General features: G+C 34.9%; 3 protein-coding genes across 3 annotated transcripts in view; 2 read left to right on the plus strand and 1 right to left on the minus strand.

The window, feature by feature from the left end:
• The first annotated feature begins 1,346 nt into the window (after window positions 1-1,346).
• Window positions 1,347-5,418, plus strand: LOC102803679 (tripartite motif-containing protein 2-like). The gene has a single exon (XM_006813741.2). It carries the CDS (start codon window positions 1,370-1,372, stop codon window positions 3,536-3,538), a length of 2,169 nt encoding a protein of 722 aa, XP_006813804.2. The 5' UTR covers window positions 1,347-1,369; the 3' UTR covers window positions 3,539-5,418.
• A 2,202-nt stretch (window positions 5,419-7,620) lies between these two features.
• LOC100366955 (malonyl-CoA-acyl carrier protein transacylase, mitochondrial-like) lies at window positions 7,621-11,663 on the plus strand. Its single transcript, XM_002732516.3, has 4 exons — window positions 7,621-8,208; window positions 8,856-8,943; window positions 9,459-9,679; window positions 10,489-11,663. The coding sequence occupies exons 1-4, from the start codon at window positions 7,621-7,623 to the stop codon at window positions 10,882-10,884; spliced, it is 1,293 nt and encodes a 430-aa protein (XP_002732562.1). The 3' UTR covers window positions 10,885-11,663.
• Window positions 11,664-13,750: 2,087 nt separating this feature from the next.
• The window catches only part of LOC102803914 (terminal nucleotidyltransferase 4B-like), a 37,880-nt gene continuing 27,046 nt past the window's right edge, over window positions 13,751-24,584 (minus strand). The window contains exons 7-10 of the mRNA XM_085500460.1: window positions 22,454-22,667; window positions 21,595-21,703; window positions 17,780-18,056; window positions 13,751-17,418 (exon numbers count right to left, since the gene is read on the minus strand). Of these exons, the coding sequence (XP_085356586.1) occupies window positions 17,023-17,418; window positions 17,780-18,056; window positions 21,595-21,703; window positions 22,454-22,667 (996 nt within the window). The 3' untranslated portion in view covers window positions 13,751-17,022. The remainder of the gene's footprint in view (window positions 17,419-17,779; window positions 18,057-21,594; window positions 21,704-22,453; window positions 22,668-24,584) is intronic.

The raw sequence follows: 24,584 nt of genomic DNA on the forward strand, positions 1-24,584 counted from the left end.
ACTTGTTTTTATCAATATTATGAAATTTCATGTTCATTCTTTCTCATTATAGGTTCTTTTTCGTTTTGACAAGTACTTGATTTACTTTGTGCTGCCACGATCTGGAGAGACCGGAGTGACGTCACTATCCAGGATACAGAGACATCTCGTGCTTTCTTTGCATAGCAACCTACCATATTTGATGATCTTTTGGTTACAGTCACTCCAAAGTAAATTGAGTAGCTGCGACTACATCTTCAAAGTTGATTTTCCGCCAGTACGCATTTTCTGTAAATCACTGCAGAATTGGTTATAAAATCATCATGTCAAATACATTGTAATATGAAGCAGTAGAAAACGAAAAGTTCTCTCATTTTCTTCTGAGTACATTGCAAAAAAAAAAACCTTCTTGATAACCAGAGATCAAATCCTTCATTCAACTTTGTTTATTTTACTTTGATTTTGATTTTTTTTAATTCCGCCCTACCTACATCAGATGTATGTAGGGCGGAATTAAAAAAACCCCACAAAATCAAAATCAAAAAATTAAATAAGTTGATAGCCAAAATCATTAAAGCCCGCACACTACATCAGATTTTAATCAAATTGGGCTCTGGAAGAGAGACAGTGACGATTGCACCACGATTTTTTAATATATGTCACTATAATGACACTTGCATGTATAACCGACAGTCCTTATTTGACACAATTTACATTTGTCGCTGATTCTCAGTATTCTGTTATGTCCGATTAAAATACGTTATTCCATACGAATATTTGAACTATTAATAATCTACGTTAGAGATCTATAATACGCCCCTCTGTTGTCATAGTAACATCTACCAGCATATATGGATTATTAAAATAAAGTGAGATTAAAGCAAAAATATTTAAAGAGATGACATTTAGATGTGCGAGGCCACTTGACTCTTCCGGAAGGTGAATACGACCCAATATAATACAATAGTAATGGCTTCATGTTTCATTTGCATGTATGTACAATATAAAATTAAATTAAATTGGAGATGATATTATTGATAATATTGCATTATGTGACTATTGAACTAGGTATCAGTGCCGGGAACTTTGAACTAGGAGTGACCTCTGGATAAAAATCCTCTTCCTTTCATTGTGACATATTTATTACTATGTGTAAACGATTCGAATGTACTGCATAGCCCTTTGTGTATTCCAGGTCGCGTACCATGGGTATTAATTAACCAGTTTTGATGAAGAAAAACATTTGATTGAAAGTTAATACTTAGTGAGCAATTTTTAATTACGATTTGTCTGTCCCTTCCCGTCACTACAATACACAACTACACTGCAATGGAATAGTCGATATATGATGCCACGTGATGTCCCGGGGACTAACACGTAACAAACAATCATGGCTGCTAGTTCAGCGCAATCAGATATTATTCTCAACAGAATTGAGGAGGATTTTTTGACTTGTCCTATATGTTTAAATCAGTATGTTAAGGCAAGGATACTACCATGTCTACATACATTCTGTGAGGGATGTCTGACTGCGCTTGTAGCGAAAACAGGGAGGTTAGTGTGTCCCAGCTGTAACTCGGAGTGTACCACAGACGTGACAAAACTGAAGAACCACTTTCTCATGAACAACTTGGTGGAGGTTTTTGAAAGCAGACAGGCACTGGTAGATGGTAAACCAGTGAATTGTGATGGGTGCAAGAAGAGTGCCGCAACACATAGGTGTATTGAGTGTGTCAAAGTCCTTTGCGATCCCTGTTTTATATGCCATGGTAGTTTGGATATTGCCAGAGGTCATCGCACTTTTACATTGGAAAGATATGAAGAGCTCAGTTCAACAAATCCCACGTCTTTACAGCCTATTGTTTATTGTTCAACCCATCATGAACAGAAGCTTAAATATTACTGTGATATGTGTGATGAAGCAGGTTGTGTCGAATGTTTTCTGATTTCACATTATGGGCATGGTAAACCAAGAGAAATAAAAGAAGTGGCAGCTGAGTATACTAAGGAGTTGTCAAAACGTGTAGATGAACTGAAAGTGAAATCACAGAGCGCCACCAGTGGTAAGATTGCTATAGAAAATGCAGTAACAGATCTGGACATAACATACCAAGAACAGGAGGCATTGGTAAGACGAAAGTCAAAAGAGGTCATTTCAAAGGTCAAGAAAGAGGAGACAAAATTAATTGAAGAATTGTATATGGAGTACATGGCAAAGAAGAAAGTATTGGATTCTCACAAGCAAGCCTTCGATCATATGGAGAAGGATTTGCATAGTGCACAAAATTATGCAGAGACTATGATTTACTATGGTAATGCTGCACAGTTGATGTCCACAAAGCAGGAAATTAAAGAGCGAATCAACCACTTGCTGTCCCTAGATGCGACCCCAAAGACAGATATAGAAATGTTGACATTTGTAGCAAACAGAGATGAGTTATATGGTAATTATATCGGGAGATTGGAAAAGCCAGCATGTGCATCCAAGTGCATTGTGGGGTATGTTCCTGATAGAATGGTACAAGGTGCTAATAAAGAGGTTACAGTCACAACAAAAGACTCAACTGGCAAACGTGTGACACATCAGCTAATCACAGCCAAGTTAAAACATCCAAATGGATCACTATCTAAGTTGTTTGTGACAAATAATTTTGATGGAACACAAACGATTTTGTTGTATACAGCTGATGTTGGTAGATACATCCTTTGCTTAGAAGTGGATGGCACACTGATTCCGGGATCTCCATTTGAGATTGTTGTTGCAAAGGGTCAGATAAAAGATTTAGGAGAAGAAGGAAATGAACCCGGCCAATTGAAGTATCCTCAGGGTGTAACTCTCAATAATGAAGGGCATGTGGTGATTGCTGACACTGACAACAAGCGTATACAAACAATGGATCTCAAGCTGGGTCAAAGTCAACTTACATTTTCTATTGCTGGACAGTTTAAGCCTCTTGATATCGCTGTATCTAAAGATAACAAGTACTTTATTACTGATTCTGCCAATTCCCAAGTTGTAGTCACCTGCAAGCTTGGTGAATTAATTCATTGCTTTGGGAGCAATGAACTGAAAGATCCAATGGGGATCTCGATCAGCCCGATTGAGGATGCAGTATTTGTGACTGACTGTCGCGAGAACTACATCAGAAAGTACAAGGAGAGTGGTCAATATATGTGTAGCTTTGGTGGCCATGGAACTAGAGATGGACAATTCTTGGGTCCGTGTTTCATAGACTGTGACAAACAAGGACAGGTGTATGTTTCGGACATTGGCAACAACCGCATTCAAGTCTTCAACAAAAATTGCCAATATATGTATAGTATTGGTACTGGGAGTCAGTTGACAAATCCACGTGGTGTGGCCACTGGAGAAGATAACTGTGTGTATGTTACTGATGATTCTAACCAAATACATAAATTTCACAGGAAAGGCAAATTCCTTGGTAGCATAAATCCTGGTCTAAATGGCCCCAAAGGCATTGTTGTGACTTGTAACAAAGGTAATAGTGTTGTTGTTGTAGCTGATTCCAACAACCACCGCATCAATGTATTTGAGTAACAATTCTGTGAAGTCACTTACTGCTATTTTGTACATGAAACTTGCAGATGTGATTTTGGGGGAACATCGGATAAGGTATGCAAGATCTTGTGTTTTACTGGGCCAGGTTGACACCAGGATAACATTAAATTGACATTTGATAGAGAGGGGACTGCACAGCCCTGCCATGTACATGTACTACCAAATTAAAAACATGGTTAAGGTGTTATGTCACAAAATGTACCTGCAAAGGTGTAACCCAGTATTTGGATCTGTGACAGTGTCACAAAAAATAAAATCTATGAAATACTTTCATAATCAACAAGATTGTATTCAAGTTTAAAATATTGTAATAATACATAACATAATGTATCATAACATATTGTAGAACAAGTTGTTAATTTTGTTTTTTTACTGACTTGGCTAGGTCCTTTCGATGATTTTGTCACTGACTAGGCGAGTTTTCATTGGAAATCACACAAGTATTTCAAATTACTGTATTGAATGACAATCTCTGAAATATCGTGTACATTCATTTTCTAGTATACATGTAATACTAGTAACATATATTGAGTTATAGCAAGATATCCCAATTTTTAATATGAATCTTGCGTTTTAGATTATATTAACACATTTGGTATTTGAGAGCTATAAATTCATTTGATATTATAGTGCAACACGTGTTGGAGGTGATGACAGAGCAATTTATATTCAGGGCTAACAAGTTGTTGTATATTCTAATATTTTACTTCATATTGAATATGAATTCCAATTATCTGATTTTTATGCTGCTAATTGTTCCTGCAAAAGGTTTTTTTTTTCTTTTTTCTTCAGATTTATACAGTTCAGTTTTTTGATTGCTTTAAATAGATCTGTATAATTCTCAATTACAAAGACGAATGCCTCTCAAGTCTCAGTCCTTTAGAGGTGTGATATGTGTTTCTGTATACATAATTAGGTTTAATGATCCTAATAAATTTGTGATTTTCTTGAATCTTCTTCTGGTATATATATATTTATATATATACATTGTATATATATATATATGGGGCAGTCACCTAGAATTGACTTCTGAGAAAGTTTTGAAGTGGAATGATTAAAAGCAATTATTATAAATCACCTGTATATATATATATATTTATAAACCAAAAAGACATATCGTTTCCCTTAATCTGGCACATGGTAAACAAGCCACCCCCCCCCCCAAAAAAAAAACCTTTGTGAGCTGAGTATCCTGGACACTAAGTTGGACAAGTATGGTACATTGTACATACCGGTACATGTGTTAAACCAGAGTTATTGGGGAACCAGAATTGTAATTGCATATATGTGAGCTTTGAATACAAACACAACATTCAGCACTATCGATGAGGTTTGATTAACAAACCTCATTGACTATGTAAAATGTAAATTGAAATTGACCTCACTGTGATGACAAATGCGTTGTGGAATATGGAAAAAGGGACCGAAGCATGCGCACTGCGTACACAATATGCTAATGACTTTTAACAAGGTTACCGGGTATAACGTAAACAAAACTTGTGTATATTATTTGTTCAATTATTAATAGAAAGCATTTATTATGAAATGCCGGAATCAGGAGGATGTACAGTGTCTTACAGGGAGAGCTATTTTGAAATTGAATAAGGGGGGGGGGGGGGGCATGCTATTTTCCATAGTCTGGGAGGGGGCAATCAATTTGGTTTTGTGTAGAAACAAATTACATAGTTTAAACAGACATAATATTTACAGATTATTGTACATTTTTCATTGCATAGAAACATTCAAGTTTATGAACTTTCTTTTAACACTTTCAAAATTCAAACTTTTATTTTTCCCACAAAATGTAAAGTTTATTGTACTTGTTAAATGTTAATAAACAACCAATGCTTCTACCGGTACTCAAATAGTTTTCTTTTTTGAATAACTCAACTCATTATAATGTATAATACCTAAGAAGGTAGCAAAAAATGAAATTTATTATTAATAAACGATAAATAACATAAACCTGTATATGAGCTATTTGTAACTCCTAAATACATAATAAAAATAATAATTGGGTCATGATTTATTATCATGAAGCAAGATAATATTAAAGCTGTCACATGTGATGTTCTAAGAAAAGCTGACAGAGATGATATGCTGAAAAACAAGTAGTGGGGCACATTCAGAAATCACAGGCCATTGATAGATATACAGCAGATTCTACAGAGGATGTTTCAGAGGTAGTGTATACTTTTCAGAACTCGGAACCTCGGAACCAACTTCTCAGAGCCCAATTTCAGAATAGCTTCCTTATATCATCGGAAGTCACCTCTTAGCAACCATTAGCAGCAACCATTGAGCCGATTTCGTTCATATTTGGTAGGATTACACCTTGGCACGAGTAGATGTGCTTCTGACAGTAATGACCACGCCCATCCAAAAATATGCAAATTAGATCAATGCAGTTTTTTGCTGCTATTTCTACCACCACCGTATCGATTATATTCATATTTGGTATGATTACACCTTGGCACGAGTAAATGTGCTTTTGGCAATAATGACCACGCCCTCCCAAAAATATGCAAATTAGATCAATGCAGTTATTTGCTCAAGTATTTGCTTCTGTGAGTGTGTATTTAGGAATATATTCAAGGAAATAAACTAATTGTCATTGTCAAAGCATTCAGAAGGGGAACACTACAAAGAAATGAACAATTCTATTATCAAAATGAAAAACTTTGCTGTGTCAACTCATATAATTATCTTGGAATAATCTTTCAGTCAAATGGTAAATTTACAGAAGCTAGAGACAACCTAGCAGATAAAGCAATCAAAGCCATGTATGCACTAAAGCAGTCTTTACCAAAAGAAACAGACTGTAAAACGTACATCCATCTGTTTAATATATGTATCAAACCAATTTTACTGTATGGATCTGAAATTTGGGGAATGGAAAATATGAGTAACAATAACTGGGACAAAACTAAAACAGAAAAAGTGCATCTAAAATTAATTAAACAACTACTTGGGCTTAATAAATACACAGCGAATAGTGCATGTCGGGGTGAAATTGGAGCATTTCCATTGATAACTGAAGTGAAAATCAATATGATTAAGTTCTGGTCCCGTGTCACAGACAAGTCACAAAATAATTATACAAAGATAGCGTTAAGCGATCAGACTTTGTCAAAAGCACAATGGGAAACATCAGTCAAAAATATCTTGAAAGATGTAGACCTCTCTAAAACATCACAGCTATCACATCAAAATATTAAGGAAATTAGCATCACTATTAAACAACAATACATAACATACTGGAGAGAGAATATGACAAATGAAAAAACAAAACTGAGAACATACATTAAATTTAAAATTAATTACAATCTGGAAAATTACATTAATGTTTTGGATAATAATCAAAGAATATCAATGGCTAGATTCAGGACAAGTAGTCACAATCTAGCCATTGAAAAAGGCAGACATACCAATCCAAAAACCCCATTAGAAAATAGAATTTGTAAACAATGCCCATTACAGGAGATCGAAGACGAATTACACTTTCTTTTAGTTTGCCCACGATATCAAACAGATAGAAATGATTTTATTTCCAATATTTTATTCCCCAAAGAAATCATTACCAACCTGCAAAAATTCACATATTTAATGAAAAGTAATGACAGAAATATAATAAAACTTTTAGGGGAATTTTTACATAAATCATTTATTTTAAGAAATGAGCTTTTTTTGGATATAATACCTTGACTCTTTTTTTCTATTTTTTACGTTATCGTACTTTGATTTTTTTTAATCACTTATATATTTATTGCTGTAAACCAATAGAACATTTGTAATTCTAAGGATGCAATAAAGTTATTATTATTATTATTATTATTAAGCATTTTGGTACAATTTTACTGAAAAGACGATTTTTCCATTAATTAATAATTAATTATTAATTTATGCAAATGAGACGATTATTTCCACCAATCATGTCCTGCACCCCCCCCCCCCCCGGGCCCTGGTAGTAAACGAAAGCTCGCCGCAAGAAAAAAGAAAGAAAAAAACATACGATCATTCTACCACAAGAGGGCGTCTGTAGGGTTAAAGGTTACTAAGGTATGGCTGCCTTCGTAAGAACCGCATGTTGGCTCGGTGTTTGCGAAGTTAGGTCATGCTCATTGTTTACATTTTCATCAAAGTTTGCATCCAAGGCAAGACAGTTGTGTTCAAAGTTAGGATGTGACGAATCGAACCATACAAGCAATGATTGTAAGAAAATAACTGTTCAAGATTCAGCTGATAAAATCGGTAGCTCAGACTTGGAGATCGACGGTAAACAAGTCAAAGAACTACTGGATAGCTTTGCAAAACCAGATATAGCCGAACAAGAAGCTTTAACTGGTCTTTCTGATGAAAATTCTAATTTGCAATTGCCTCGAAGGAAGCCCGCGGTGGACCCCGCGGATACAAGCATTCTTCTGTTCCCAGGTCAAGGATCTCAGTTTGTGGGTATGGGAGAGAAACTTTTAGGAGCGCCTAATGTGAAGGAAATTTACCAAGCTGCATCGGAAATATTAGGGTATGATCTTTTAGAACTGTGTTTGAATGGACCAAAAGAAGAGTTAGATAAAACTATTCATTGTCAACCAGCAGTGTTTGTAACGTCCATTGCTGCAGCTCAAAGTTTACAACACCAAAACCCATGGGCAAGTATTCCTATTTAAATATAATAGTAAAACAAAACTATATACATGTAAAGTGGACTACAATAGTTTTCAACTAGCTGGGAAAGTTTTTTTTTTTGGTGAAAATTTAAACACTATAATAACTTCAAATTAATCATTCCCAGAAATACATTTTAGTTAATACATGTGCATGGAAGGTACTAACGGATCAGTTAGTACCTTCAATGGTTAATACATATAGTACAAGTACATGTACTATCGTGATTTTAGCTGGTGCAGAACATTAAAGCACATGCTGTGTGTAAGTCTCACATCTTAAACTGTGTATACATATTTTGCAGGAAATAAATAACCTCTGATAAAGGTTTAATTTTGAAGCCATATTGCATTTAAGTGAATGGAAATTATCACATACTGCATGCGATATATGTCAAGACCAATCACAGAACAAAATAACAATAACAGAATGTGCACTGATGACGGTACTTCTTGAATTTGTTGTTTACGTCACATGGCACCTACATCATATATAAATAAGGGGTGTGATAACTGATCAGCAATATTATCCAAATACTAGTACTATGTATTCACCAACGTAAACTGTACTGTTACAACTATATTTACTTTGTTAAACAGGTGAATTTTTATTCATGTATTTCATATTGTAGGCAATTGACAACTGTGTGGCCACTGCTGGTTTCAGTGTGGGTGAGTTTGCAGCGCTTGTGTTTGCCGGTGTAATGCAATTTGAAGATGGTGAGTAATTAAGACATTATTACTATTGCCGTGCTGTTTAGTGGCAAAGCCCTTCTGTGATCTCAAAATGATGTATATCAGTCAAAGCAAAGTTGTTCAAATTATGTTGTGTAGTTGTTCTCTAGAATCCGGTAAAATCTGTCAAAAACGTGATCCCCATTTATACATGATTAAACATAAAAACAATATCAGTGCTTTGAACAGCCTTTGTGCCACCAATTTTTGTGAATGCTTCGTCGCTAAAGTGTCTGACTTGTATGAAAGGTGTATTAGAGGCCTTTAGTGGTAATACTGTAGCTACTTAATTAATGTGTGTTATTGTGAGAAGTGTGTAGCTGAGCAAGGCTGTCCCCGATTGGCTTCCCAAGTAATTGAACTTCATGGCGGAACAGTGTGTCATAACCTAACTCTATTTAACCTCAGGTTCAGACAATTTTTTGTTTCTGAATATTCTCTACATCTATATTCAAATTTATCTCGAATTTTAGTATGTATTTTATGTTTTGTTTCCTAAGCCCTGAGGTTGGTTCAGATTCGAGCTAAAGCTATGCAGAGAGCTTCTGAAGATGTCGCTAGTGGAATGATATCAGTTATGGGTACACACACTACCAAGTATAGATCAGCCTGTCTGGAGGCTCGCAGTTACTGTAACAATGTGTTAGGATTACCAGATCCAGTATGTTCTATTGCAAACTATTTATTTCCAGATGGTAGGGTCATTGCTGGTAATGTAGAGGTGAGTTAATATGGAAATGGTGGTTGCGGGGATGGCACTGTTTCAGCTAAATAGTTTTATTCATGATTACAAGATCTTACTAAAAATATATTTGACGTAATCGTAGAATGTTGTCCAGATACTGAAATAGATCAAATGCAGTGCCACGATAATAAACAATTTTTCAACCCCATTACTTTGTTGGGGCTTTTTAGTGATGTATCATAAATCCCATGGAAGTTTACTACCCAAACAAAAAACATTACAAAAATATTTCAACACTGCAACTGTTATAAATGCACCTGTTGCTTGTTTTGGATTACTGATTTTCTTGTCAGAATCAAACAACCTATGTATATTGGAATTATTTGAAACATGTTTTATTTTACATTACAATCTCATATATTTTATCTTGATATATTATTTGTTTATTTATACTTGTTTTCTTCTTTTCTTGGTATCTCTCCTTATATGTTTAGATTGAACAAATTTGGAGTGGTGAAACAAAAACATTACTCATACTGTATTTACTATATTAGTAGAACTGCATTTGATCTAGGAAAAACACCCATAAATCAAAAAATGCATTTATTGTATGCTGGATCGTTGAAATAAGACTTATTTTGACCATGAATACAACTATGTCATTTTCGTAAGCGCATACAGTGGTATATGCATTTAGGTATTGAAGAGGGAAGGGAAAATATCTTAATGTTAACCAGTGTTGACAGTTGTTGGCTTGCCTCATTGGAGTCTGTTGCATATTTTAGTACTTGCTGCTCTTTTTTGGTTCTTGATCATCATACTATATGATTCATGTTTTTTCACAGGCATTGCAGTTCATATCAGAGAATGCAAGACAGTTTGGTATACGCAATGTAAAGCGTCTTCCAGTCAGTGGAGCATTCCACACGTCACTGATGACCTCAGCCCAGTATGACTTCAGAGAAGCCATTAAAGACTTGAAACTTGAACGACCTTCAATCTATGTCATATCTAACGTAGAAGGAAAGAGATACAGTTTATTAAAACAGATCAAAAATGCCTTGGTGAAACAGATTGTGTCGCCAGTGAAATGGGAACAGTCCATGCATGTGTTGTACCAGAGGAGACAAGGAACGAGTTTCCCACAAACTTTTGAAGTAGGACCTGGCAAACAGCTGGGTGCATTGTTGAAAAGGTTAAATTTAAAGGCTTGGAATAGTTATAAAAGTGTAGAAGTGTAGTTACTGCAGTATCCAGCTTCTTTAACTCGTTGAACACCAAGGTCAACTTTTGTCACCTTCGCAAAACAAACTGACATATTTTTTTCCACATTTTATCAAAAAATCAAGACTGCAAGAAAAAAATTGTCTATTTGGTTCAAAATTAACAGAGAAGATTTAGGTACATAAAAATACTTAAAATATTGACCAACATGTTGGCATGGAAAATTATGTCATTCAAGGTGTGGGTCCCACACACCATAATATGGGTTGTTTATTTCCATAGAACACATACAGCTGTGATGGCTACCAAGGGCATATGAAAAATGGGTATTTTGGGTTATTTTCAGACCCTTTAGTAAGGGTAGGTCTGAATTTTATTTTCAGTTGTCTGCTCAAAATCTTTGTTTTTTAACTTGTAACTGCATGTACAATGTAGGTTTAGGTTACAGGAATAAAATAATTATTTCATGTTTGAATGAAATTTGTCATTGCCTATTTCCAATCTAAAATTCCAAAATAAACTTGAGGTTAAAAGAAACCATTGATGCTTTTGTCTGTGTGTCATCTCACCATGCTGTCATATTGGATTGCATCACATAAAATAGAGCCAATTATCTGTCACTCAATGATTTACAATAAGTTATATCATATCAATTTGTAAACAGTCAGTTTTATTCGCAAATGACAAAAGTTCCATTGTCTTAGAAGGTAGTGGTCAAAAAGTGACTGACATTCTGTTTCACTCAAAATGCAATATTGCCATACATGAAACTGATAAAAAAAGAGTTTGATGAGAATTCAACATCTTTGACCAAACATTACAGGAGTAGTGATGGAGATGGTTCTTGTTGCTAAGGATACAAGCCACCCACTAACTCCCCTCTTTGCTGTTCACTTAGAAGTATAGCCATCTATAATTGTTTTTTATGAATTATGCTTTTTGCATATTAATGAGAAAAGCTCATGCGTGTTGATATTTAAAACTATGGTCACCAGAATAGTTGTGTACCATACTAAAACATGAATGTAGTCATCAAGGAAAAATGTTAGGAATCGAGAAAAGATCCTTTTTTATGCACACTGATGAACGAGTTCTTATGGGAAAAGTGCCATAAAGACCTGAACATAAAATCAAATCTTCATTGATGATATTTTTAGTAATATAGCAACCAAAACAGGGACTTTTGTTTTGGTTCCTCGCATACATCTGCATGACAAATTCTTAGACCTGAGTGCATACACTGCTAGCCATTTTGTTTTCTACGCATTTCATAGGTAGACTTGCAGATTTAAAAAAAAAAAAAAATCAACTTTCTTTGGCATTCCTGGGCTGATTTTATTCAAATTTGGCATGGACATCACATACGATGGTTTACTGATGTACCTCAGTGCAACTAAATGAGACGAGCGGTCATTTTATGTTCTTGACCATTTCTTGGACATGCTTCGACCGTTTTTGTTGAAAGTAGGTACAAAGCCGGGACATAATTTAAATGCTGTAAAATACTTTATATTCGCTTGGAATTAATTTTCGCTATTTTTGGAATGATTCAGTGAAAATAAAATCCAGCGAATATTTTTTTTTTTCCTATAGTTTACCAGTACATTCAACTTGTCAAAAATCAGTGAAAATTAATTCCATACAAAACGTCTTTTCAGCGAAAATTAATTCCAACTAAAATAAAGTATTCTACAGTATGTATGATGATTTTTTTATTTAATGACATTTGACTGACTGGTGTCTATCTCTTCCCCCCTTGTCAAAAAGGTACGTTTCTGAGACGTCTTTGTTGATTTTATTAAAAATTAATATGAATATCTTGCATGATTGATGCTAGTCAGTATGTATTGTTTTGATTAAAAATTGGTGACTGGTGGCCATTTTGGTTATTTACATATTCAAAGTTTGCATTTATGTTTTTGAATGCCATATTTGCTCTATTTGAAGCACAACTGACTAAATAAAACATTTCAATGAATTGTGCACCCCCTCCCTGGGGTTGGGGGTCCTAAACTGGAATGATTTCAAATACCTTGTTTATAGCCCATTTTTGAACCTTAATGACTTCATCTTCAACAATCCCCACCCAATGTACTAGGAGTCTTCAAATGTATGCATACGTACTGGTAGATGCAACTATTCTTAGGGACGACGTCAAAAGATCGATGTCGGATAAAAAACTTAATTCCTTTAGTTTTTTTCCAAACCCCCCTACCCCCCACTGAAACTTAATTGATAAATATTGGTCATGGCGTCAGACTACATTCACCATTAAATACAAATTGATAATCGGACAGTAGTATTGCATAGCAGTTGGTTGTCGGGTGGGTGTAAAAAGATTTTACAAATGCACCTCATTTGACGCACAGATTTACACTCAAACCAAACCATTTTTCTGGGTTTTTTTCCCTTTTCGGTTATTTCTGTCCATGATTGGATAGAAAAAAACGAACTACAAATACTCCAAGATTTTTTTGACTTCATTAAAAAATAAAATCGTTTTTGTAGGATGGAAACTTTTTGCGGTCAAAACCCCCCACCCCCAAACTAAAGGAAACAAGTTTTTTATCCGACATCGATCTTTTGACCTCGTCCCTTATTGCATCACATGTAATGGATATTCAAAATATTCACTATTAACCCCCCACCCCTCTCTCTAAGATTTTTGTTGGAACAATTTAAAATCTAAAGAGTGAAGACAAGACATTGCATTCATTTTGTGTGTCAAACTCATTTGACCAACATGTATAGTATGGGACACAATGACTGCAACCACAACTGGCCAATGGGTTTATTGGTTTCACAGGTTGCCAGTCCATTGTATCTTGTCAACACAGAAGCACTTTATACCCACTGCCACACACAAATAAAACACTTAAGAAATTTGTTCTGAGAAAAAAGAATATTTTATTGTCTTAAAAAAATTAGGCCATTTAGTGACAGAAGGGGGAACAAATAGAATATAAAATTATAGTATTCAACTAAATGTCAGTATTGGACAGGCTTCTTAACATCCACAGAATGGAAATCACAACAAAAATGAAAAATAAAATACATTAAACAGGTGGGGAAAACAAACAAGCAGGTACATGTAAGCTGATTTCATCAAGGTGGACACCCCCTCTCTCCCTGAATTAAGAAGTTTTATCATAAACACTTATTTCCATTAATTATTCTTGTTAAAGGAAAAACTGCTCGTTAAGAACTAGTTAAATGCTGATAAAATGGTTTTATTCTGCTTTTAAAAAAAAGAATTTTTTTTGCTTTTTCTTTGGAATCAAATTTGTAAAGAAGACAACTTTGTACACCAATAATGAAATGAAATGCATTATGCAAGGTTGAATAAAAATAAAAATATGTTCCCATTTTTTGACTTTATGCAGGTTACATACCATTGCACATAATCTTGGAACGCACAATCAGAACTACAGTACATTAGTTTTTTTTCTCTTATAAATTTCCCTGAAACTATTGGTAGGTAACTCAAAATAGCCTCATTGTATGTCAAGCGCATTTGGTTTAATAGTAACATGAGAATGAGCATAAAGCTTACCTTCAAACAAATACTACAAGAATGAGATGTGGATAGTGATCAACTTCAATTCAGTATGAAAGACCCACGAGAGAGACAAGGCTGAAATTAAACTTTTCTGTAAACCTTACAAAGTAAACATCTGTAAACCATGAAAAGACCAAAGCTAACAGAAATTCAAACAAACAAATTGATCTAACAAAGTCAATGTACAAAGTGAACAAAAATAAAAGGTTATATTTAAACTTGACAAAACTATTTCAGTACAAAGTGTTTTCCCTGTAAATAAAATAATATAAAAACTCAATATAAATGTTGTTCTTAATGCACATCTGCTGAAATTATTGTGGTCTGTTAGTTTAACTGAAAGAAAGTGGCTTGTAATTCTATCTGATGGGGGGAAAAACCCTGTCGAATGACTGGCCTGCAGTTTGGACATGAAATCTTCAATGGCGAGAATAATACTGGGCTGAGGATTTCCACATCAGAATATGGGCAGTAGATAACACTAGTGAACATTGCAATAATCTGTTCAATGATAGGACTGGATACAAACCACATCAGTACGGTATTATGAATGCAATAAATCATCTTTAGGCAGTGACATGTGGGCAAAAAAAACGTTATTATAATAAACAGTGGGAGACAAACTGGTCTGCAACAATTGAACAACAAAGTACAAGCAATATAACACACATTACACTACTGTGGTAGAATTTGTCAAAATTGCTAATGCAGAATGGTTGAAAGAAATACAAATCTAATTCTATCATTTAAAATGTGATAACATACAACTGATTAGTTTCACAGTAATTACTTAATATACTAGGCCTTGTAATATATGTTCTTTTTTCTCAAAAAAAAAAAAGAAAAAAATGGTCGAAATCCATTTTTTTGTTGTGTGAACAGCAATAGCTCTTCAGGCACCTTGATTTGTCATCTTAAAACACTTTTCTTTTTTTTTTTTAACTTTTTTTTATACAATTTTTTTTATATCAAAGTGTGAGTTGATAAAACTATATAGGATAACTAAAATCACTTAAAACAAGACGCATCTTTCTTGTGATGTCAAAATACCATGTTTTTTAACATCAGAGTTTTCAGGAAAAAAAGTGAGAAAATTAAAAGTAAACACAAAATAACAAATATTATGGAACAATGAAGTCGGTAGAGAGGAAAGCAAACACTAGTGTTTGGGAGAAAGATGGAAAAAATTCGCATACATGATGGGTTGAACAAAACGGAATAAGTAAAATGTAACACCCTTTACGGAAAGATTGCAACTGGTCAAAAAATATACATTTACAAAGTAAAAATATAACAGATGAACAAAAAAAAATAGAATTACTAGTCTGAAGATATAAAAAAAATTAACTTTTACAACCGTGCGATTGCATATTATACAAAGCTTTTTTTTATACATTTATACAGATACAGATACATATTAACAGCAAATGATTAGAACAGGAACGAAAATGATGCCTTATAAGCATGTGAGCATGTTTATTACACTGTCAACAAGTATTTATGTGGTCCAACCTTAATCCTATGAAGAATAGAATCTCTACATGTATGTACAACACTAGACCACTGTCTCCTACAACGGGGGAGCAAGTTGAATATCTTCACTTGATTATTGTAACATTACTGTGTAATCCTCATCTTATAATTGAACTGCACATAATTTCAGTAAGTTTACTTATTAATGTATTTCAGACAATATTCCTTCATGTAACACACTGGCTGGTCACTACAGCACTGAAGTGACAACTATGGGCTCTTGAGGCAAGAACTAAACTAGATACATGATGAATATTGAAAAATTCTACAACTGGTAGGTAATTACAGCTCAATCCAAAACCTCCTCTCTACATTTCTTTAAGAAAAAAAAAATCTGTGTTGTATTTTTTTTTGACAAAGATACCTCTCTTGTTCCACATAAGTACACAACAATGTAAATCAAACAAAGACAACATTCAGCTGTAATTGTACAATCATACTAAAGTTTGTTTTCTTGTATTGAATTCTTGTAGTTACATAATTTCAGATCAACCAAGTCACTGAGGGAGGTCGACTACAAAATAGATGCCCCAAAAAGTGCATTGCACATAAAACATGTCACCCCCATCTCCCAATATTGTCGTACATACATGGGACATTTGGTAGGGGAGGGTGGTCACCACAATGGGCGAGAAAATAAACTTTTAAATTTTTCTCTAATACAATATTAGTTTCTTTGTATCATAAGGCATGTATACAATTTTTTTGGATTTTTTAATTTTTTTTTTTCCAAACACTTTTTGAGTTCCTGTTGCCCATTTTTGGGTGTGGTTGCTTTGGTCAGTATTTTGTCAGCAGGGTAAAGAAATGGAGACTTTTCTTGCCCTTTTTGATTTGTCACTGCATTTTTATGTCATAAACACATCCGACCGGCAAAATTGCTCACAATCTTATCAACTGCCAATTTGTTTTAATTCCCAAGCAGTCTTCTACTTAAGAGAGTTACTGTAAACACTATCCATTGGATATTGCACTCCAAGTCTTTGCGTACAAGAATAATTACACTTGCAAGGACTAAAGCTACACAACATAACTGCCCTTCTGTGATGGGCTTCCACGAATCCTATCGACTGTTCACAACAGGACATTCTCTTCTTTTTCTTTTGGTTTTCTTGGTTGTTGTGTTGTTGTTATTTGTAGCAGTAATTCTGGTACCCTGTTGTTGTGTGGTGTAATATTGAGTTGACTGGCTCTGTCGATGGTACACTTTTCTTCCTATGGGATGTCGGGATTGCTGATGTGTCAAGGATGATGATGTTGGTGGTGGTTGTGACCTCTGCTGTGGAGAGTCTGCTGGAGAGGCTATCTGTGTCTTGCTGTATGACTGGTGCCTGGGATTCACCTGACGACAGCTTGGTTGCAGGGCTAACTTGGAAATATTATTATTGGTACATGATAGATCAGTACAACTGCTACTACTACTCAACTCTGATGAGGACTTTGGTGATGGTTCAGATTCCTGTAAACCCGCCAAAAAAAGAAAAAAAGAAAGAAAAAGCACATGTGAGTGTTTTGACTATTAATTCAACCCCAAAGAGAATGTTTTTCACAATGGTGTAATACTAAGTAGACTTTATATGTTCATATGGTAGTTTTCCTGTACTACAGTCTGCAATCCCACCTTAGGACAAGCAATTACCATGAATACAATGAAAATACAAATGTTGGCTGTAGAAATTCTCTTGCCAGCAAACTCTGATGGCACAGTGACAAAAGCCTACACTACAAAAAGCACAAAGCACCTGTTCTGGTATTTCCTGATGCTTAGTGATATTAATATTAATAGAAAACAGTAATAATGAATTATTTGCTTAACATACCGTGTCACTACACGATGATGATTCTGATGATGTAACTGATGATGTAGTTGACGACGCTGAAGAGTGATTGCTGCTGTTACTGCTGCTGCTGCAGCTTTCCACTTCCGTGGAACTCAGTACGTTCTCTGTAGTTATGATTCTGTTTTGCTGGTCAGCCAGAGGAGGAGTCCTCATAGCCACTGCAGCATATGTAGGAGGGGGAGGACTCCAGTTAGACTGTATCCAATTACGGTATGTCACCACCTCATTCGTAACTCTCACAACACGACCCAATATACTGAAACACAATTCAAATGTATTCGTTAGTTCACCACCATTGATGTCACCCCTTTATATCCCGTTTTAACAACTACAGAAGTTGTCCGGGTAAGCACTCTGGACAGCTCCTGTATCCTATTTCAATGTTTGATCAACATATAAATGCAATTTTGCTTAGGGTCAACATTTAAAGTGAAATAGCTAAATAGCTAAAATACAAACGGGGTAAAATGTTAGAATATACATATAAACTGAATAATTAATTTCTGTGTCAACAAAATATATCAAAGCATATATAGTACTTTGGAACTGACATAACATTTGTGCATATGAACAAGGAATTGCTTTTCAACAACTATTTTAATGATCCATGAAACGAATACAACATGGTTAAGATACATTGCTACTCTACACTAACTTGAACACACATGGAGACTTTAAACTAGGTATACTTAAGGTAGCGAGAAGGGTTTTGTGACATTTTCGAATAAAACATTCTCTGTCTGTTGTGTTGTTCAGAAGAGTAATTTAGCTTATATATTTCAAAAGACTAAGTATAGAGGCACAATTTCGCACAAACTGGACAGTCGTTGTTTACATAATTATCACGTGACATCAAAAATGGCGAACCTTGTAAAAATGACTAAGTACGCGATTGCGAGAGCACACTGCGGAATTTCCTGGTGAAATTTACGTCATGCATTGTCCGTAATCAAGTCCATTGAAATGCGTCTCAGATAATCAAAAGACCTATTATTCCGATTTCTATGCAGGTTTGTTTTTTTGTCCTCAACTTATTTCATACTTGACACCTTTAACAGACTATTATTCTGTGACAAAGCATTTTCTTTAAAAACCCAGACATATTTTGCACCATCATTATCTATTGAACGATAACTGCGAGTTTGAATGTCCTAGTCCGAACGCACTTGATTTGGCGGCGGTCCCAATGAGTCGTACTCAATCGAAACTTCAATTCGAGAAAAACGCGAAAAACAGTTTTGGTTAATAAAACACTGTAGATTTGCAGCATTATTATAAATATTCACTAAAAATGGCCAAACATATTAACCACTGATATCATAGAGCTCATAAAGAGTGTCTGATAATGAATAATTTCATGCTTGAGCGTGAAAAATGAAGAAAACTGCTGGCATTTGAGTCCCCACTCCAGGAACGTTCGGGTTTCCATTGTTATGCAAACGAATAACGAGGGATAATCCTCTGACAAACATTACTGTCCCACTGTACACGCTGACAGTTTACAAACAAGCTAATCCTTCAAGTGTCTCTGATAAGTGATCTAATAAAACGGTTTTCATGGTGAAACAAAATGGCCGATGTTTGAAAACAAAATTGCTGTGTCAGAGTGTGACACTGAGTGGCAGATTTTTCTTTGCCTCATCTGTCAACGCTTTTTTTTCGCCACTGCGTTAGAAAACATGGTACAGTGTATTAGTAAAATAGAATATTGACTTGGAAAATAAAACGATTTAAAGGAAAGTTGCGCAAATTTACAGTACTCATTTTGCACTACCTCCCGCCCGCTCCCGCGTTCCAAACACCTTTTTTCTCGCTTTTTTGACCGCTTGTTGAATTGGACAATTATTTAGTTTTATTTTCGACCGCGCAAACCCCGAAATATCACCGCTCGCTCGCACGCATTTAAAATTCGGACTAACAGAAAAATTTCCGAGGTTCACATTGTCTTATAATTGTCTTTATGGTTTTTATAGATGTTGAACAGCTGACAAAAGTTATAAGCACGCAACCTGATCCTTTGGCCTCGATTTGGCTTGGACTGAATATTTTATTTTAAACAATATTCTGACGTGAAATACAAAATGTATTTCAACACAAGTACGACATGGTTGTCTGGGTTTTCTTTCCTGATTATTGAGTCTTCGCAATGTGTTTTGTATAATTATTGTTGTTTTCCTCCGAGGCGAAGACAAGCTGAAGGACTATGAAGCTAAATGGCAGTTCCATGCATGGGCTGACTGAAAGAATATATTTCTAAGCCTAAAATAAACCTAGTCTTTCGTTGATAATTTTGATTGTTTGGAATGTCTGTCGACCGTGTAATAAAGACATTATTCTCTATCAATAATCCGCCCAAAATAGGAACATTTCTACTAATCGACGTTTTTCGAAAAATCTGCGATTAGGCTGCGAAAGTAGAACATTCCGGGGGGGTGAAGAGCATCGCCAGGCGATGGACGCGGAGTTCTTTGGCAACGACCGCAAACGTAATTGTGATCAGCCATTGGTTGGCCACAGAGGTCAAAATACGCGTTCTATTTTTATGCGTTAAGTTTGGCTCTTCCGTTTCACCGCCTCCGGAATGTTCTACTTTCGCAGCCGTGTGAATCTTGAGTTTCGAAATTGTTCATCGACTGGCCACCAAATATCTATGGCTATAACTAAATTTTTAAGCCCAATAAATTATTCATACATGTCAAGCTCTGTTCGATTTTTTCAGGGCCTGTGGCCGTTTTTAGTCGAAAATATTTTTTGTGGGAACAATTTTACGTATACGTATACGGTTTAGGCCGAAGTCATTCAATGATCGTGACCTAATTTTAAAAATTGAATGTCAAATTTTACCAGACATGGACCGACATGGATTCGGTATCGTTATTTTTGGAATTAATCATTAACATTTCCTCGTTTCTCTGCTCTGTCAAAATGAGTTACCTATGTTTTTTTTCACGTGATTGTCTCATTAAAATAAAATAACATATTACATTTAGAACAAGCACCCAAAACACGTAACAAGAGGTCCCAGTTCAGTTGCTTTCACGATACAAGTGTCATACAACTATTAGATTTGAAGTGCCGTTCAGAATTTAATAATAGTTAATACTAGTTAGTTGTACGTTCACACTTTACTATCAAAACCACCATTTCGACCACCCCTGCTGCGCCAGTGATCAGTGTTTGGACGAGCGGTCGGTGTTTTCAATGAGCGAGCGAGCCAAAAAAAAAAAAAAAAAAAAAACGCGATTAAAATGCGGTCGGTTTCCGGTCGGACAAGACCGCATGGTCGGAAATTAAGCGTTAAGCGGTCGATGTAAAAGCGGAAGGTTGGGCGAAATGAGTACTGTATGGCCATGTTTCTCCGACGAAGTCTTGACTAACAATAATGCTGACAATGGACGTTAGATAAACACTCATTGTTTGCAACTGGAAGCTTATCACCCGTTATATCAGAATCGTCAACAACGGAGTATACAGATAAGATGTTATCATTTAAACCCTTTCAAAGATAAACAATATGCAAACGGCAGTTGTAGTCTTTTCTGCTAGCGTTTTAAAACACTGATTTGAGCGACGTTATTTCGCAATTTCGATCTTTTGTAAACCTGGGATGATGTATCAAGGTCTAAAGTAAACGTTTTATCAATTTTTGAAAAATCAAGAAAAAAGTGAAAATTTCCCTTCTCGCTACCTTAATGAAGTTACACAATACAGTAGAAATGCAACTAAACTACTAGTACAGACTATGGAAATTTTAACAGGATTGAAACAGCAATATGCATAGACTATTTATTTACCTGTGTCCATGAGATGGCATAAAGGTACCTCGACTCAGAATACTATACGCATAATCAAATGCTTCTTGTACTTTTAATGCTCCATAAGAACTTCTGCCAATGTCGTTGCCTACAATGCATCAAATCAGAATAAACGTAAAAAAAACCCCAGCAGATTGAGTACATTGAGCATTCGGGCGTGGCATTAAACAAATTTATTTTAAGCAAATTACCCAGATGCCTGATAAAATACATCTTTTATATTACTCAAATGAATTTTTGTAACGACTTAAAGTGGAGGGGTTGTCACGGATGCATACATGGGCATCATACATGCTAAAAAAACAAAGGCTTGTGTAGATGTTTGTTTGTAAACAACAACAATGCTATGGTTTTTAAGACCAATTGAGGATAAATTCAAGACCTAGAAAATGCAATACAGGAAGTAACTTAGCAACCACTTATCAGCAAAATCCTGAAAAATTGTTCACAAAAATAATGTACACCTCAAATATCAAAGCAATACTTCTCTAGAAAAATTCAAAAATATAATGTTTTACCAAAAAATTACAAAAATATTTGCCAAAAACAGACAATTGAAGACATCGTCATGCAATGAACAAACTGACAGAGGTCCACCCAAAGTAACTACATAACAATGGACAATTACTTATATGAACAGGTTCTCTCTAGTCTAGATGACAGTGGAGCTAAAAAGCTTATGTACTAGCGAAGAAAGACATTAATTGATGTACATTTACGATCTTTTAAAGACCAAAATGTAAAATTGATACAAGACATATTTAAGACTTTATAATATTAAAAGGGAACCCTGAGGTGGCGAAGTATTGGAGAATGAAATAAAGACATATGAACTCACCACGGTGGAGAGGATCCTCTATGCACAGGAGGGATGGTCTGTAGCCGTCCGTCATGTCTTTCATAAGTTCTTCTTTAGGTATATAACAGCCACCATCTCGGACACGTATACCAGTCTTGTGATAGTTAAAAAGGCGACCGTATAGCTCAAAAAATTCAATTAACAGGACGCCAAGATTAGCAATTCGTGGCATGGTATCATATCGGGGATGTAACTAGAGATGAAACAAAAAAGAAAACGTTTTCATGTCTCGTGTACATATTACATTGACATTAGGCAGAAAGTAAGAACACAAATAATTTTAAATGTCAGTGGCCTAATATACAAAGACTGATGCTGATACAAAAAAACATACTGTAAACCATGTCTTTTTAGCTATCATGTCATTTTAGCTAATTAAAGGTAATCCATAATTTTGCTAATTCATGATGTAGCTAATTTAAACAAGCAGCCTCTCGGCTGAGATAGCTTCGCTGTTAGCAATGCACATTTCAATTAAAGAACAGAAGATATCATTAGAAAATGAACAATATGCATAGTATCAATGCTATTAGACTTGCTGTTTTCAACAAGAATTCAAAAATATCATTTTTCACCATAAATGATTGTGGTTTTTAACAAGTAGTCTAAAATATCACTTTTTATCAAAAATGACAAAAATATTCACCAAAATTAGAGAATTGAAGATATCATGAAATGAACAAATTTGAGAGTGGTCCACATGTAGTACATATATATGTAATATCAAAGCAATTGGACTTGTGGTTTTTAACAAGAAGTCAATAATATCACTTTTTACTAAAAATGACAAAAATATTCACCAAAATTAGGGAATTAATAATATCATTACAAAATGAACAAATCTTAGAGAGGTCCACATGTAGTACCTATATATGTAATATCAAAGCAATTGGACTTGCGGTTTTTAACAAGAAGTCAAAAATATCACTTTTTACCAAAAATGACAAAAATATTCACCAAAATTAGAGAATTAAAGAAATCATTACAAAATGAAGAAATCTGAGAGAGGTCCACATGTAGTTACCTATATATGTAATATCAAAGCAATTGGACTTGCGTTTTTTAACAAGAAGTCGAAAATATCACTTTTTACCAAAAATGACAAAAATATTCACCAAAATTAGAGAATTGAAGATATGATCATGAAATGAACAAATCTGAGAGAGGTTTACCCAAGGTACATATACACCAAGTATCAAAGCATTCAGGCTCGTAGTTTTCAAGAAGAAAAAAAATAAAAACATTGACAAGGACGACGGACAATCACTCATATGATAAGCTCCGCCCGACAAAGTCGACAGCGGAGCTAAAAAAGTTACATAGTCACAATAAGATTGTTGGCACTTCAGTCAAATTAAATTCTGTTAATTTGTGCATTTAGCCAATTTGCTAAAATGGCATGTAGCTATTTCAAGTGTTTTACAGTAGGCTATGTTACTATTGAGTACATGTATGTGTATGTTTGAAAGTAACTTGATCACAAGGTCCTTATAATGGTACAGCTGGATCAAGCTACAAAGTGGATGACTTATTTGGATGCAAATTGCTTGGAATCATGGACTGTTTTTAGAAGACACCAATTGATTATACCATTCAAAGTGTTATCAATGACCTATCATTTCTTTCTTCCACCAATTCCTGCTCTGTATGGACTCTAAAGTGACAGTTGATATATCTATATATACTGTAGTAATGCTTTTGAAATAGGAGGACACAATACCACTAAATGTTTTCCTATTGTTTATTAAACATTGTCACAAATCAATGTGTATGGTGCTATAATGTTTATTTCTATCTATTTGTGCAAATATACAAGACTATTTTAATAGCAAGCAGATAGCTAGCTCTCTGAGATGCGGTATGCAATGAATCTGGAATGTAGTCAGAATACACTGAGGAGGTATACAGAGCAAAACTGGTGACTGTGTAACCCACATCACTAGCATGACAAGAATAGATTACATCTATACAGTAATAAGTGGGCCAACAATTTACAGTGTAAACAGATATCACTACAAGTACATGTACTATGACAGGAACTATCAAATAAGTCTAATGTAATTCAATTCTTAAACGGCCCACTTTGTTCTGCCTCAGTGGCTGATGGCTG

Source organism: Saccoglossus kowalevskii, chromosome 6, assembly GCF_978046115.1.
Source record: "Saccoglossus kowalevskii chromosome 6, keSacKowa6.1, whole genome shotgun sequence".
In the NCBI taxonomy this organism is placed as follows: Eukaryota; Metazoa; Hemichordata; class Enteropneusta; family Harrimaniidae; genus Saccoglossus; species Saccoglossus kowalevskii.